General features: G+C 39.2%; 1 protein-coding gene across 7 annotated transcripts in view; it reads left to right on the forward strand.

Annotated features, from left to right (window-relative positions):
* LDB2 (LIM domain binding 2) overlaps positions 1 to 14,151 on the forward strand; it is a 1,425,612-nt gene that overhangs the window by 308,061 nt on the left and 1,103,400 nt on the right. The window contains exon 1 of one of the 7 annotated variants that reach the window (XM_044062194.1): positions 427 to 513. The exons of the other annotated variants lie outside the window; for them this stretch is intronic. Coding sequence (XP_043918129.1) covers positions 430 to 513 — 84 coding nt within the window. The 5' untranslated portion in view covers positions 427 to 429. Of the gene's footprint in view, positions 1 to 426; positions 514 to 14,151 lie in introns of those variants that run through there. 7 annotated transcript variants of the gene reach the window in all.

Genomic DNA, 14,151 nt, shown 5'->3' on the forward strand with positions numbered 1-14,151 from the left:
TGTTTAATAGACTTCCACTCCACGTCAAACAGGGTACCTCATTAACCCTTTTTAAGCACAACCTGGATAACTGGATAGGGAACAGAAAATACACCCCTGGGATTCCATCTGTGTCCTTGCTGGACAGGGGCACTGGGTGCTGACTTGTCGGAACATGGGCTAAATTCTTGGCTAGGCTTTTAAGAGCCTCAGAACCAGTAGCTTAGTAACTTCCTTTGATCCCGTGATCAACAATCTTTGTGATGTGTGTGTTTGTTTGTTGAGTATACTTGTGTATGTCTATGTGCGTGTTTATTACTGTCACTATGTAGTCATAAAAATGACTATTGCTGATTCAATTTCTCTGTAATTTGAAGCACTTTATTGTAATAAAAAGAAGAACAAAGATATCTACTATATCTTCTGCTATTGTGCCGTAACAGATTCCAAATGATGCACCCCAAGAAAAAGTCTTCTAGGCACTCAAAAGCCATCAGTAAAGAAGGAGCAGATTCACGAAAAGAAAACCCATGGGTATGGTTTTATGTGTAAAGGCACTAAAAAAAGTATTCTGTCTTCCATAAGCTTTTGTAATAGTCCAGCTTGTTTTTTTCTTTGAAGCTCAGCACTGTTCCACTGTTATATTGCAATGCTGCTCAGTTTTTCCACCAACATTTTTGCCTCTTGTTATCTCTTGGAATTTTCCATACATACATAAATAACCTCAGATCAAGAAACTGGGGAAAATCCTTTATTGCTGTCATGGGTGGATTCACTGTACCTAGTGCAGCTTTGACTTCTAACTCATTTTTGAGATACTCCATTTTGTCTACATGTTCTGAGACAATTCCTGTTCTCTTCATAGATTTTTTTAAAAGAATTAGGAACAAATTCCTTTTTTACCCAAGGAATGCTCCCCATTGGGAATAATGGTGCATGTCTTCCATTGCATAGGATGAAACAGTATGAGACAATTTTTAATTAAATGTCCAGACTAATGCCGCTTATATTTTATTAATCCACTGAACCTATAAAATACAGTCAGTCAGTAGCTGGTCTTTCCCAGTGTTTCCCTGAAATGAAGACTTACCATTTCTCATGGGAGTGCTCACACAGTTGCTCTTATCCTGTATGCAAATTAATACTAAGCTGCTACTACATATCCCTCACCCAATGTACATAATGTATGACACTGTCATTTGATCTTAGGACATAGCCATATAACCTTCTGAAAGCTTGAACGAACTTATTCAGATTCTATTGTTAGCTTAGCCTACCAAGTTCAGTAATGTGAATTTATGATCTGCAGTTTCCTGTACCCGAGTCTTTAAATTGCTGTTTTCTCATTTTCCAGGTTGCTGATAGCAGTCTGGTTAGTACCCTGAACACCTTTCATGGTCTGAGTCTACACAGTGAGTGTCCTAAATGCCGTCTCCTCCATGATGTCATCACACTGATGAACAAAATTGTCCCTGTACTCATTGGCTTAACCATTTGCTTTTGGAAATGTTACTTTTCTCTTAGACTTGTCAATATGAAATTATGGTTTTCTTTCAATAATTTATCTTGAAAAGCAACTGCCTGCTTGCAAATTTTCAGAGTATCAATTGTTCTTCTTAAAACTTGTTTTTATTATCTCCACAAATTCATCATGGAGTTTGCTTTAAATCTTATGCTCCGCATTTATGTTTTTTACACTTAACTTATGAGTTCAAAATCATCAGCACTCTGTTCATCCATCTTGTAGGACAAATATTTTTCTCTCCCTATTTTTCCGTCTGTACAGCAGACTAGCAATATCTTCACTTTTCTTATATTGTTATTCCAAATGTCTTACCTGCTGAGTTTAACTTGGCTTTTTTATAAGTCTTGAATTCTTCATATCTACCTCGCAATAGCAGAGGCCCTTTTTGCTGCACAGACTGGGCCAAAGGGTCTTTGTTTGAGGTGAAATGTTTCTTCAGCCACTTCACTGTGAAGACCTAATGCCTGCTCACAGTCCATAATTTTATTAACAGCCCCTGTCAGCTGTACCTTTAACAAGTCAGTAGCTTTCGAAGGATTTTATTTTGTGACTCCCTTTGAGATTGCTGGTTCTGATACTTAGCTGTCAGGTCAAGAACTATGTTGTCAATAATCTGCAGTTTCTGCAGAAATTTATATTTCTCCTCTTGTAAAAATAAAACAAGAGCTTGGGTTTTATATCTATTTGAGACCTTTTCTAGATGTGTCAACTCCATTGTGTTTAGCTATTCACAAAGCATCAGTGCTTTTTTCTGTATCTTAGTCAAATTAAGTTCAGTCACTTTTTGCAGTCCTTCAATTTGTAGCTCTTTTCCCTTGACAAGTTCCCCAAACTGCATTTTCACCTATAAAGAATGATCCTTCATTTGTTGTTCTTCCTCAAAGTATTATTCTGCTGCTCAAACACAGCTACAAAACATTTTGTTCTTTAAGTCTGTGCAAAATATTTCCCAGCTCAGCTGTTTCCTTACTATGTCTGGTACAAGTACACTCCATGTTTTTTGGAATGGCGTACTGTCTTCATAACAGCCTCTCCATGACTGTTACAGTTGCTTCTGTAACTCTTTGACTTTAGATACTGAGAATCTGCCTCTTTTTTGTCTTCTCTCTTCTCATTCTTTTTCTTAGCTACTGTGGTGTTTGCCTCTGTTTTTGTCCTCTCATCATCTTTCTTCTGAGAGGCCAAAGTCTTTGGCACTCTGCCTATTCCAGAAGTGATGCCTTAATCCTTTAAACTTCTTTCTGATAACTCCTGTTGCTAGGTTACAAGGTTCTGTTTGCGTCGAATAAAAAATAGAGGCCTTCTGATGTGCAGCAGTACTATACTGCAGGCAGGTCTAGTACAAACACCAGAGTGCCAAGCAGTCAAAGACCACTGTGTCGAGGACAGGAACTCAACGGTTATGCAGCCTGCATGCTGCTCATGCTTGAACTCAAATATAAGTTTGGGTAAGACGCAGCGGCCATGTAGAAAGGGCGCAGCTGTCACATTATACCTGAACTCATATTTGAATTTGAGCAAGGTAAGTGTGGCAGTCATGGGGAGGCAGTAAAAGGGGGAGGGCATGTAGATTAGGGTTTTGTCAGTGACTGGAAAAGGAAGTTATATGGTTACGGAGAGGGAAGGGAGTTCAGGGTTAAGGGGCAGTAGAGGACTTTAGGGGTTAGTGCATAAGAGGGGAGTTTAAGGTTAGGGAGATGCAGGGGAGATTTAGGTTTAGGGAGCAGTAGGAGAGTTTAGGGTTAGGAAGAGATCAGGGGTTTGAGTTTAAGGAGGGGAGATTGAAGTTTTAGGTTTAGGAAACAATCGGGACTTTAGAGTTAGGACCAGGGAGTGGAGTTCTAAGCTTTGGAGTGATCAGTGACTTTAGGATTAGGGGTAGGTTTAGAGTTTTAAGTTTAGGGAGCGATCGGGAATTTTAGGTTTAGAGAGGAAGAACAGAGTTTTATGGTTAGTGAGCAGCAACTTGGGTTATGAACCAGGAAGATATTTTATGGTTACAGTTAGGGCCCTGGTAGAGCTGTACATTTTAATATGATCCAGTGTTGAGATGGCTAAGTAAATAAGTAGGATCAGTCTAGTGGAAGTTAGGGCACTTGCCTTTTAAAGTAAGTGGTAGCGAACAAGTGCGTCAGGTTCTAATAGCAGACCCACTCCTGGTCCTGTTGAATGGCAGCAGTGCTTTGGAATAAGGCCTTGTTAGTTGATTGTTGTTGTGTAGGACCTTACATCAAAGTTTCTACTAACTTTTCCATTGTCAGATGATCAGGCTTTCAACAACAAGTGTGGCCCATATATGTCTGTAAGGTTCAGAATCTCTGTGCACAAAGTTCACGTGTCTGTAACTTCACATTCTCTCTACACAAAGTTCATATGTGCCTGTAAGGTTCACAGTCTCACCCTAATACGTTTTCATGAAACTGTAATCTCATAGATTTAAAAAAAAAAATCTGGGTTTGGGACTAACTTCTGTAACAATTCAGAATTCCTGTGCATTGAACATCACCTGTAACAAAATGCTGCTTATAGATTCAGTTTCACTGTAGTTTACATCACTTTATTTGAACCAGAAGTATAACAAATGTACATAGCATAGCTTTTGCTGCTGTGCACATAAAATCGCTGACTTGAGTTCACATATCAGTGGTATACCAAGGGAAAATGATGTTCAGTCCTCCTTTGAAGTGTGAAACAATGCTGACTGAAGTTCATTCTTTAATTAGAAAATGGTCTTTCTGCACCTTGCTCTAGCAAACAAACAAGCAACTGTCTTAACAGTTTGGTTGAACTCAACATAAAATGCATTCACTTCTTTATAATACAAATAAATGTAATTCATAAAACAGTGACTTGAACTTTTGCACCAAATGCTACCTTCCAACAGAATGAAAGGTTTTAGCAAATACCGCTTTCTGAAAAAGTCCAAATGAAGCAGCATCACTGTCTGTTATTTGGTAGTGATGCACTCTCCTGTGCTATTTCATTAAGCAGTACAGCACATGCCCTTCTCAGCTTTTTAACACAGCAAAATAACTCAAGCCGGCGTCCCCAGCTTTTGTCATTTTTTTTTTACTTTTTTATTTTTCCACAAAACAAGGAAGTCCTTGTCCCAGCTTATCTCTCACTCACTAACTTCCTGGTGTTACCTATAATCCTTTTAAGTGTGTGTGTGTGTGTGTGTGTGTGTGTGTGTGTGTGTGTGTGTGTGTGTGTGTGTGTATGCTGTGTGTGGACACAGATAGATGTGTCACACCTGTATTCCATCCAGTTTCTTAACCCTTTTAGTGTGAGAGATCTACATCCAGCTAGCATGACCCTTTTATGGTCTGGACCAAAGTGCTAACTGAAATAACTGACCCTAGCTATCCAATGCCTTGGTTAATGACAGGGTGTATTTGCACTAGCATTTGTTTTACGTTTTCAGTGTAACAAAGTAGTATCATTTTACAATGATAAAGGCATATTTGGGTTAGAAGAACTGGCTCTGTCCATTACCAAGTCACTGAGCTGATCCTCTTAGACTTACACCATGGCTAGCCAACTCCTTGGCATGGATAATCCTGCCTCTCACTGCTCAGCAATTTGTATTCTTGCCCTTGCACCCACCCCCAAAGAAAGTTAAAAAACACAAATTGCTTACAAACCATATTACCAAAAACAAAGGAGTAGAACAGCTGAAAGGGTAACTTTTCCTCTTAAAAATATTACATTTTCCATGAAAGCATCCATGACAAATTTCTTCAAAGCTGAAAAAATGCAGATAAAACTGAAAAAAAAAAGTATTTTGCTTTATTGACAGTAGCATGTCTAGCTAGTCAAAGTCCATATTCAGCAAAACCCTGGGAGAAAAGTTTCATGAATTAAGTATGACTAAGTGATAGCTAATGCATATTTTTGCATAATCTACATTCCTTAATATTGAGCACACTAAAATCTGCATGAGATTGAGGTAAACAAACATCCACAACCTGACTTTAGATAGGGAAACTGTCTGAAAATATTTCTTTATCTACGTATATATGCGTACCAGATGATTTATTAGTCATGGGACTTTGATTGCTCCTGGACAGTCATGAGTGAGTGTACTATGGTGGATGAAAGGAAACCACAGAAACAATTCTGTTTTATTTTAAGTCAAGTGAGCTATTTTGATTTTCTTATGACTCTATAAAAATAAACTGTGTTTTATATAACTTCTACCTCCAGCGTTTTCTTGGACTTTGCATTGGTTGAGAAAGAAAGCAGTTGGCCAGGGAGTTGCCATTTTGCTGATCTGCTCAATACTGCTTTTGCCAAGTACAAACCATATTACAGATGCTAATTCTCTACAGCAGCATAAATATGCTCCTGACATTATTTGATGGTGACCCAGCCAAGGAGAACTGGCACCATTATTATCCAAAGTGGATATCCTTAAAAAGACACCTACCTTAAAAGACACTCCTTTTACATCAAGGCAACTGCCCCACTTTTGTCATTGCTTTATAGCCAAACAGTTGAAGGCATCAGTCTGCTGGATTAAAACAGAGCTTTAATAAAATACCAACCACCATGCTAAGAGAGTTACTGACACAGATGGTAAAAACTGGGACTAGTTGTTACCTTATTTACTACTCATAATCAGAGAGATGCCACCATTTCCAACCAGAATTACTACATTTTATACAGCAGGCTTCTACTATGACTGCCTGGCATGCTAAGGAAACTTAGGGGGGGACTCCATTTAAAAGTGTGAAAGAAACCTATGTAAATTTATAGAACAGATTAAAACTGGTAATACCAGCACTAGGCATACCGCTCAACTATACAGATTTTTGCAGAATGTCCAGATTTTTGCTCATATGTTTGGCCCATTTTTCATAAAATGGTGGTTTTCTGGCAAATATGTGGCAAATCATTAAAGGCCGAAGTTAAAAATCATGACAGACATTTGAGTTTCAGACTTCACACTGTTCAGAAAATTCATGCTAAAGTGGGAGGCTGTGCTACCCCACCCCCCAACTATGTATACCAACTCCAAGATTACACTACAGTAGGGAAAAGAGCAGAGTTGTGGAGTTGGCCAATTACTTCCTCACCCCTGGGAAAAATTTCACAATTCATGGAAATTATTTTCGACAGTTCTGTGTCGATGGACAGGTGTTTGATGGAGATGCCTTTCGATGAACTCATACAGATGCATGATAGAAGAGTCGCAGAGTGACTAGAGCAGCCCCAAAGAGTAGTTCTTATGTCTGCTGTGAGTTTCAGATTATTTAATGACCTTAGGAAGCTGACTAGCATATCAAAGTCTAATAGAAATGCCATGGCCAGAAGTGATTAAAAGAGAATGTAAGAAAGGCCAGATACTTCACAGTACTCGACATGGTGAAGTGATACTAGCAAGTATTACAGACTCCCTCTACCAAATAAAAAGCATGTTTTGCAACCCCTGATAGTCTGCTCAAAGCCTTAGCTACCTTTCAGATATCAACGGAAAATGCTGAAGCTCCACTCATAATATCCCATTGCATACCTGATCGATGCGTTCATTCACTGAAATGAGTGAGAGTCTCACCAAAAATCAGGGTGTGTCCACATCACAGACAGGAATGACAGCAAATGCTAAGAAAAAGTAAATTGGTTCTTGTGAAAGCCTATTAATTAGTATACCTTTTAAGAAGAGAGGTGGCAAGAATACAACTGTTGAAAATAGAGACCATAAAACTATCCTGTGCCCTCTACTAAGAGAGCGAGAGAGAGAGAGAGAGAGAGGGGCGAAGGTTTTCCTTGAACTAGCTGGATACTTTCAGAAGTTTGTGCCTATTTTATGACTATTGCTTGCCCTTTGTGCAGAGAAGAAAGGGATAGCTGTATCATGTAGGTCCTGCTACTCCGTCAACTTTTTAAGTTTGTAAGAGCAATATTTAAAAATTGTCCCTATTTCTGGGCCTTTGTCCCACTTTTATTTATGGCTTTGCCAGATATCTTGCTCTAGGAAGTTGAGAGGTATGGCACTAAGGGATCACATGCAGAATCCCTGGACATGCAATACTGAGTTTATTAGTCACCCTCCAATGAAAAGCAAATGCATGGGTAAGTGACAAGGGCTCTTTAAGTTGATGTCAAGACTTAATACAGTGAACGATCAGATTAGACTGCTGGGAAAGAGAAATGTAGAGCAACTCCATCACTTTAAGTCACAGAAGTCATAGAAAGAAGTAGAAAATTCTGCAGTAAGCTTGCAAACTGAAGTTCATACAGAGGAGAAGAGGGAGTCTTTACATGATGTACAGTTAGAGAAATCCTTGTCAAGGGTACAAAAGAAAGAAGCTACTGATTTTTTGTTAAGAAATAAAGGAGTGTTTTCAGAAATGGCTGGGAGAACTAAACTAATGGAATATATCATGGAAATAACACAGACTAAGTCCTTACAGAGTTAGAAAAACAAATTATAAGAGAGAAAAAGTTCATAGGTTCATAGGTTCATAGGTTGGTACTAGGCTATCGGTCCTAGGGCCTATACAAGCCTAGCCATAACAATTCCCTGGCTATTTCTTCCCACACTATTTACTTCCCTGGTCCCCTGTCTAGCAGGGCGACTGACGTGATCCCCGGGGTGAATTTCCTTTCTCCCATCCAATCATCAAGGTTCCTTTTGAAGAGGGCCAAAGAGGCACTCTGCTTGACATGTATGGGCAGTCTATTCCAGAGTCTGGGGAGTCTCTGTGTCAGGAACCTATCCCTCCAGCATGTTTTGTTTATTGTGATGACAAGATTTAGATCCCTGGAGCATGTGGCTCTGAGGGATTGGGATTTCTGTAAGTGTAGCATGTCCAACAACTCTGGGTTTGACATGGCCTTGTATGTTAAGCAGAGATCGCCTCGGAGTAGATGATATGTGACAGAGTATAGCTGGAGTTTTTTAAGGCAGTCACCATAGAGCATCTGCTTTAGGCCAGTGATTCTTTTAGTGAGGTATTTCTGTGGCCTTTCCAGTTGTTGCACATGTCTTGACAGGTACATACCAAATGGGGCATTGTATTCTATAATGGGTCTAATGAGGGATGAGTACAGTGGAACAATGACCTCCTTTTTTCTGGATGAAAAGCCCTTAGTGATGAGGTGTGCCACATAGAAGGATTTCCTGACTGTTGTCACAATGTGGTTATTGAAGGTGAGACCACAGTCCACCTGTGTCCCTAAGTCTCTTATCACACTTTTGGTGTTTAGTGTACTGCTACCTATGTGATAATTCATGGGTACATGTTTTTTTCCCAAAGGGGATAACCATACATTTATTGGCATTGAGCTTGAGCCCATGGCTCTGGCACCAAGCATCTATTTCTGTAAGGCCCTTTTGTAGAGTATCCACATCATTTGAGGATTCAATAATGGCTCCCAGTTTGCACTCATCTGTGAACTTTGTTAGCCAGAGTCCCTTAGTGTTGGCCTGTACTTCAGAGAAGTAGATGCCAAACAAGAGAGGTCCCAGGACTTGAACCCTGAGGTACTTCACTTGTCACTTGTCTGGAGCTGGATTTGGAGTCAGCTACTTTTACAGTGGGGGTTCTGTCAGTAAGCCAGTTGGCAACCCATCGAGTGTCGTAGGGATTAATGCCCAGCTTAGTAAGTTTATCTATGATTCCAGAGTGGGGGATGGTGCCAAAGGCCTTGGCGAGGTCCAGATAGGCTGTGTGGACTGCCTTACCCTCATCCACAGCTCTGGAGACTGATTTGAAAAAGTCAATAAGGTTCAGGAGACAAGATCAGCCCTTCACGAACCCAAACTGGGTGGGGTCCAGTGTTTGAAGGCTGCCAATGCCTTTGTTTATAAGTTCCATGATAATATGTTCCATGGCCTTGCAGATCAGGCTCGTCAGACTGATGGGGCAGTAGTTCCCGGTATCCAAGGTGGATCCCCTCTTGTGGAGTGGGATAACTGTAGCTGTGCGCCACTCAGTGGGCACGAAGCCTGAGGTGAGGGTATGATTAAACATGACACTTAGGTAAGGTGCCAGTTCATTTTGTAGTTCATGTAGTACACAGACTGGGATGTCATCTGGTCCCATGGATGCTGTATTCTTAGCTTTGGAGAGTGCATTTCTTACCTGTGTGGCCGTTATTACCAGAATTTGGCAATCTTCCAATATTGAGATGGGCCATTTAGAGGGTGAGAGGGGGGTGAAGTTGGCACTGAATTGATCTGCCAGGATATTGGCAATATCCTTGGGATCAGTATATTTAATGCCATTCTAATGTAGCTCAGAGCAGATCTGAGCATTACCATTTAGATTCTTGACATAGTTATAGAATGCCTTGTGGTTGTCTTTGGAATCTTTGGCAATTTTATTTTCGTAACTAGCTTTGGAGGATTTTATGAGGGATCTCAGCTTCTTAATGAGGCTGGTAAGGGAGTTTTTTTGCATCCTGGGATTTTCCTCTTTTCTGCAACAATTTTTTCCTTTTGTTGTAAAGTTTGTTTATGGCAGGGGACCACCAGATTGGCTTCCTTTTTTTGAAGGAGAGCATCTTGATTCTATTTGGGATGGCACAATTCATGCATGAGTGGATGTGCTCATATAGTGCCTTAGTGTAGGACTCAGCAGTCGAACTTTCAGTTCCCATCTGCATGGGTGTCATGAAGTTTGTAATTTCTGACTTGAGTAGCATGAAGTTGGCCTTGAAGAAGTTTTTTTATGGAGGTTTCCTTACTGGGAGTTGGGGGTGGGATGTGGATGTTAAGGGTAATTAGCTTATGGTCTGACCTGACCAACAAGGGGGTGACCATAGGTGTGGAGCATCGATTTCCCATGTTGGTAATGACCAGGTCTAGGATATTGGAGCCCCTGGTGGGACTATGGATTAGTTGACCCAGGGCATTGGAATTTATATATTCCAAGAACCGCTGGGTAAAGTTGTTGGTGCACAAGTAGTTTTCCCAGTTAATGGCAGGGTAGTTGAAATCACCTAGTATTAGGGTGTTTGGTTGTATATTAATATTTTCCAGTATGTTTAGAAAGGTGTAGTGAGAATCTTGGGGCATGGAGGGGATCTGTAGCAAGCTACAATTTGGACTGCAGTCTTACCTAATTTAAGTTGCACCTGGAGAATTTCAGACGCATTGTGTTGGGCAACTAACCTGGCGGTGTGAATATCCTTGGTGAATATGGACACTCCGCCACCTTTAGTGTTTTGATCCTGGTTTGGTAGCCGGAAAGTGTGGTAAGAGTTGTAGCCTGGTATTGCAGGGGTGCTCTCTGAAGCCCTGAACCAGGTCTCAGTTACTGCACAGATATCAATGTTTTCCATTTTTAGGAGTGCCTTGAGAGAGTGCATTTTGAGGTTTAGACTTCTAGCATTGAGTAGCATTACCTTCAGGACATAAAATTTTCAAACTAGGTAAGATAGAAGGGGTCTATGTTACTTCACTGAAAGACATCTCCATTGAACACCTCTCCATTGACATGATACCATTGAAATTCACTTCTGCAATTGTCTCATAGTACAATGGAACACACAGTGCACTAAATCAAACCTACTCAAGTGGGAGGCTGTGCCACTCCACCCAACCAACTATGTATACCAACTCCAAGATCACACTACAGTAGGAAAAAGGGCAGAGTTGTGGAGTTGGCCAATTACTTCCTCACCCTGGGAAAAATTTCGCAATTCATGGAAATTATTTTCGACAGTTCTGTGTCGATGGACAGGTGTTTGATGGAGATACCTTTTGATGAACTCATACAGATGCATGACAGAAGAGTCACAGAGTGACTGGAGCAGCCCCAAAGAGTAGTTCTTATGACTGCTGTGAGTTTCAGATTATTTAATGACCTTAGGAAGCTGACTAGCATATAAAAGTCTAATAGAAATGCCATGGCCAGAAGTGATTAAACGAGAATGTAAGAAAGGCCAGATACTTCACAGTACTCGACATGGTGAAGGGATACTAGCAAGTATTATAGACTCCCTCTACCAAATAAAAAGCATGTTTTGCATCCCCTGATAGTCTGCACAGAGCCTTAGCTACCTTTCAGATATCAACGGAAAATGCTGAAGCTCCACTCATAATAACCCGTTGCATACCTGATTGATGCGTTCATTCACTGAAAGGAGTGAGAGTCTCACCAAAAATCAGGGTGTGTCCACATCACAGAGAGGAATGACAGTAAATGCTAAGAAAAAGTAAATTGGTTCTTCTGAAAGCCTATTAATTAGTATACCTTTTAAGAAGAGAGGTGGCAAGAATACAACTGTTGAAAATGGAGACCCTAAAACTATCCTGTGCCCTCTACTAAGAGAGAGAGAGAGAGAGAGAGGCGAAGGTTTTCCTTGAACTAGCTGGATACTTTCAGAAGTTTGTGCCTATTTTATGACTATTGCTTGCCCTTTGTGCAGAGAAGAAAGGGATAGCTGTATCATGTAGGTGTAGTTGTAATGCATTCATTCTAGTAAGTGAGTAAGTAAGTAATGTTTCTTTAAAATGTGGTCTGTAGTATGGAACATGTAAATGTTTCCAGAGCAGTTAGTGATCATTTATTTCTTATTAATGCTGTATAAAAGGAAGCACCCTAATATAAGAAAGTAGTTTCTGCATGATATATATATATATATATATATATATATATATATATATATATATATATATATATATATATATATATAATATATATATATATATATATATATATATGTATATAAAATTATTAATTTATGTTGACACACCACAATGTCGACTGCACAAATGTTGACCTCGGAAGGCTCACAATGGAAATACAAGCAACCAACTGCTCATAGAAGAGTAAAGTCCTTTCCACATACTGCCTAAAACAACAAAATAAAATTTTTTGGGGGGTCTAGCCCCCCTGTGCCACCCACATCCACTGCTAATTATATATACTAACTCCAAGAGTGCACAGTCCCTAGGGAAAGGAATATTCCATCACCTGGCCACTGTCAATCTGTCTCACCTGTCACCCATCTCTGTATGTCAACCTTTTGTGGTTGATCAGTCAGCCATCTACATTGTGGTGAGTTGACATTATTCACTGTACCCATGTATAGATGTATACATATATATATATATATATATATATATATATATATATATATATATATATATATATGTGTGTGTGTGTGTGTGTGTGTGTGTGTGTGTGTATGCATGTATATTATCAAAGAGGATATTCTTACATACACACACACAAATACATATATATATATATATATATATATATATATATATATAATACATATATATTATATATATATATGTATATCTGTGTGTGTGTGTGTGTGTGTGTGTGTGTGTGTATATATATATATATATATATATATATATATATATATATATATATATGTATATATTTATGCACAATACAGTTAAATAATCAAAGTATTGAAAGCGTGATCTGCAGTATATTGAACAGAGGACATCAAACATTTAAAACACTGATAATAACATGTAAAAAAATTGAAAGAGGTGCAAACTGTCTACTTCTTCTCAAACATTAACCCTACCACTAACTCCAGCCATAATTTGAGTTGTCAGAATAGTGGTACTGTTACGGAAAGGGTTTTTCTAAAGCTAGGTGGAAGACTAGTGTCAGTGGCAGGATTAGGGTTAGCAGAATTATTTTTAAATAGACCCGGTTTAATCTTACCAAACCAGATATAATCATTGCTGTGAGACAGAAACAACACCTACAGAAATTTCAGCATGACGAGTGAGTATGGAAAAGAAAGCTCATTTTATTAATTCAGTTGTCTGTACCATTGACATGTGATTAGCTGAAGTTCCAAGTGAATACCACATATGATTTCTGAACAGAGAGGTTGATTGCGATAAAGGAGCAGACATGGGTATCATTTGCAAGAGGCATATGATGATCTGAGAGCAAAAGTAAATAGACACATCTCATCCTAAAGAAGTGAATTCACCTACAGAAAAAATTTCAGCTTTGGACATCTAATGTAATGAATATTTGTTAACTCCAAACTAAGGACTCAAAATGCCATTTCACCTTGACAGAGTAAAATCCTGTTGTTGTTTTTTTTTTTTTTAAGAAGAAGAAGAGTGGAGATAAAGTGATGCAGTGTGAGCACTGTACCTTGAACTACCAGCTGAACAATTTTTCTTCACTCCCACCTATTGGAATTCTATGCATTTGTTAAATCCTGTATTGATACTACCCATCTCCCATTACTCCTTAAGGGCTCCAAACAAAAACGTTAGGGAAGGGTCTATCCTACCTTGTTTTCTGGAAATATTTTTCCTTTAAATTGGTTCTTAAACTTACTGACAGTTTTCTTCATTTATTGCATTTTCTTTGTCTTGGGTGTAGCCCACCCATCCCCCTATTACCTCACATCCTACCATAGTCTATATCTGCCTCCTAGAGCCTTGGGCACCATTTTTAAATCTAGTCTCACTACCTATCTAGCCTCCCTCCTCCCTACGGCGTTCATGTTACTGTGCTCAACAGAAAACCAGGTAAAATTGCCAAAATATGCTTGTACTCTCTAGAAATGTTTGCACAAGTGACTGTTAATATATCATTATTGTGAATTAGTTGGTGTTTCAAATGAACTCTAAGCTGAACTTGCATTCTTATTACTAATGCATACAATTAGTATACATGTTCTCTTACTCACAAGAAACAGCA

Source organism: Protopterus annectens, chromosome 2.part1, assembly GCF_019279795.1.
Source record: "Protopterus annectens isolate FY-2018-M chromosome 2.part1, PAN1.0, whole genome shotgun sequence".
Lineage (NCBI taxonomy): Eukaryota > Metazoa > Chordata > Ceratodontiformes > Protopteridae > Protopterus > Protopterus annectens.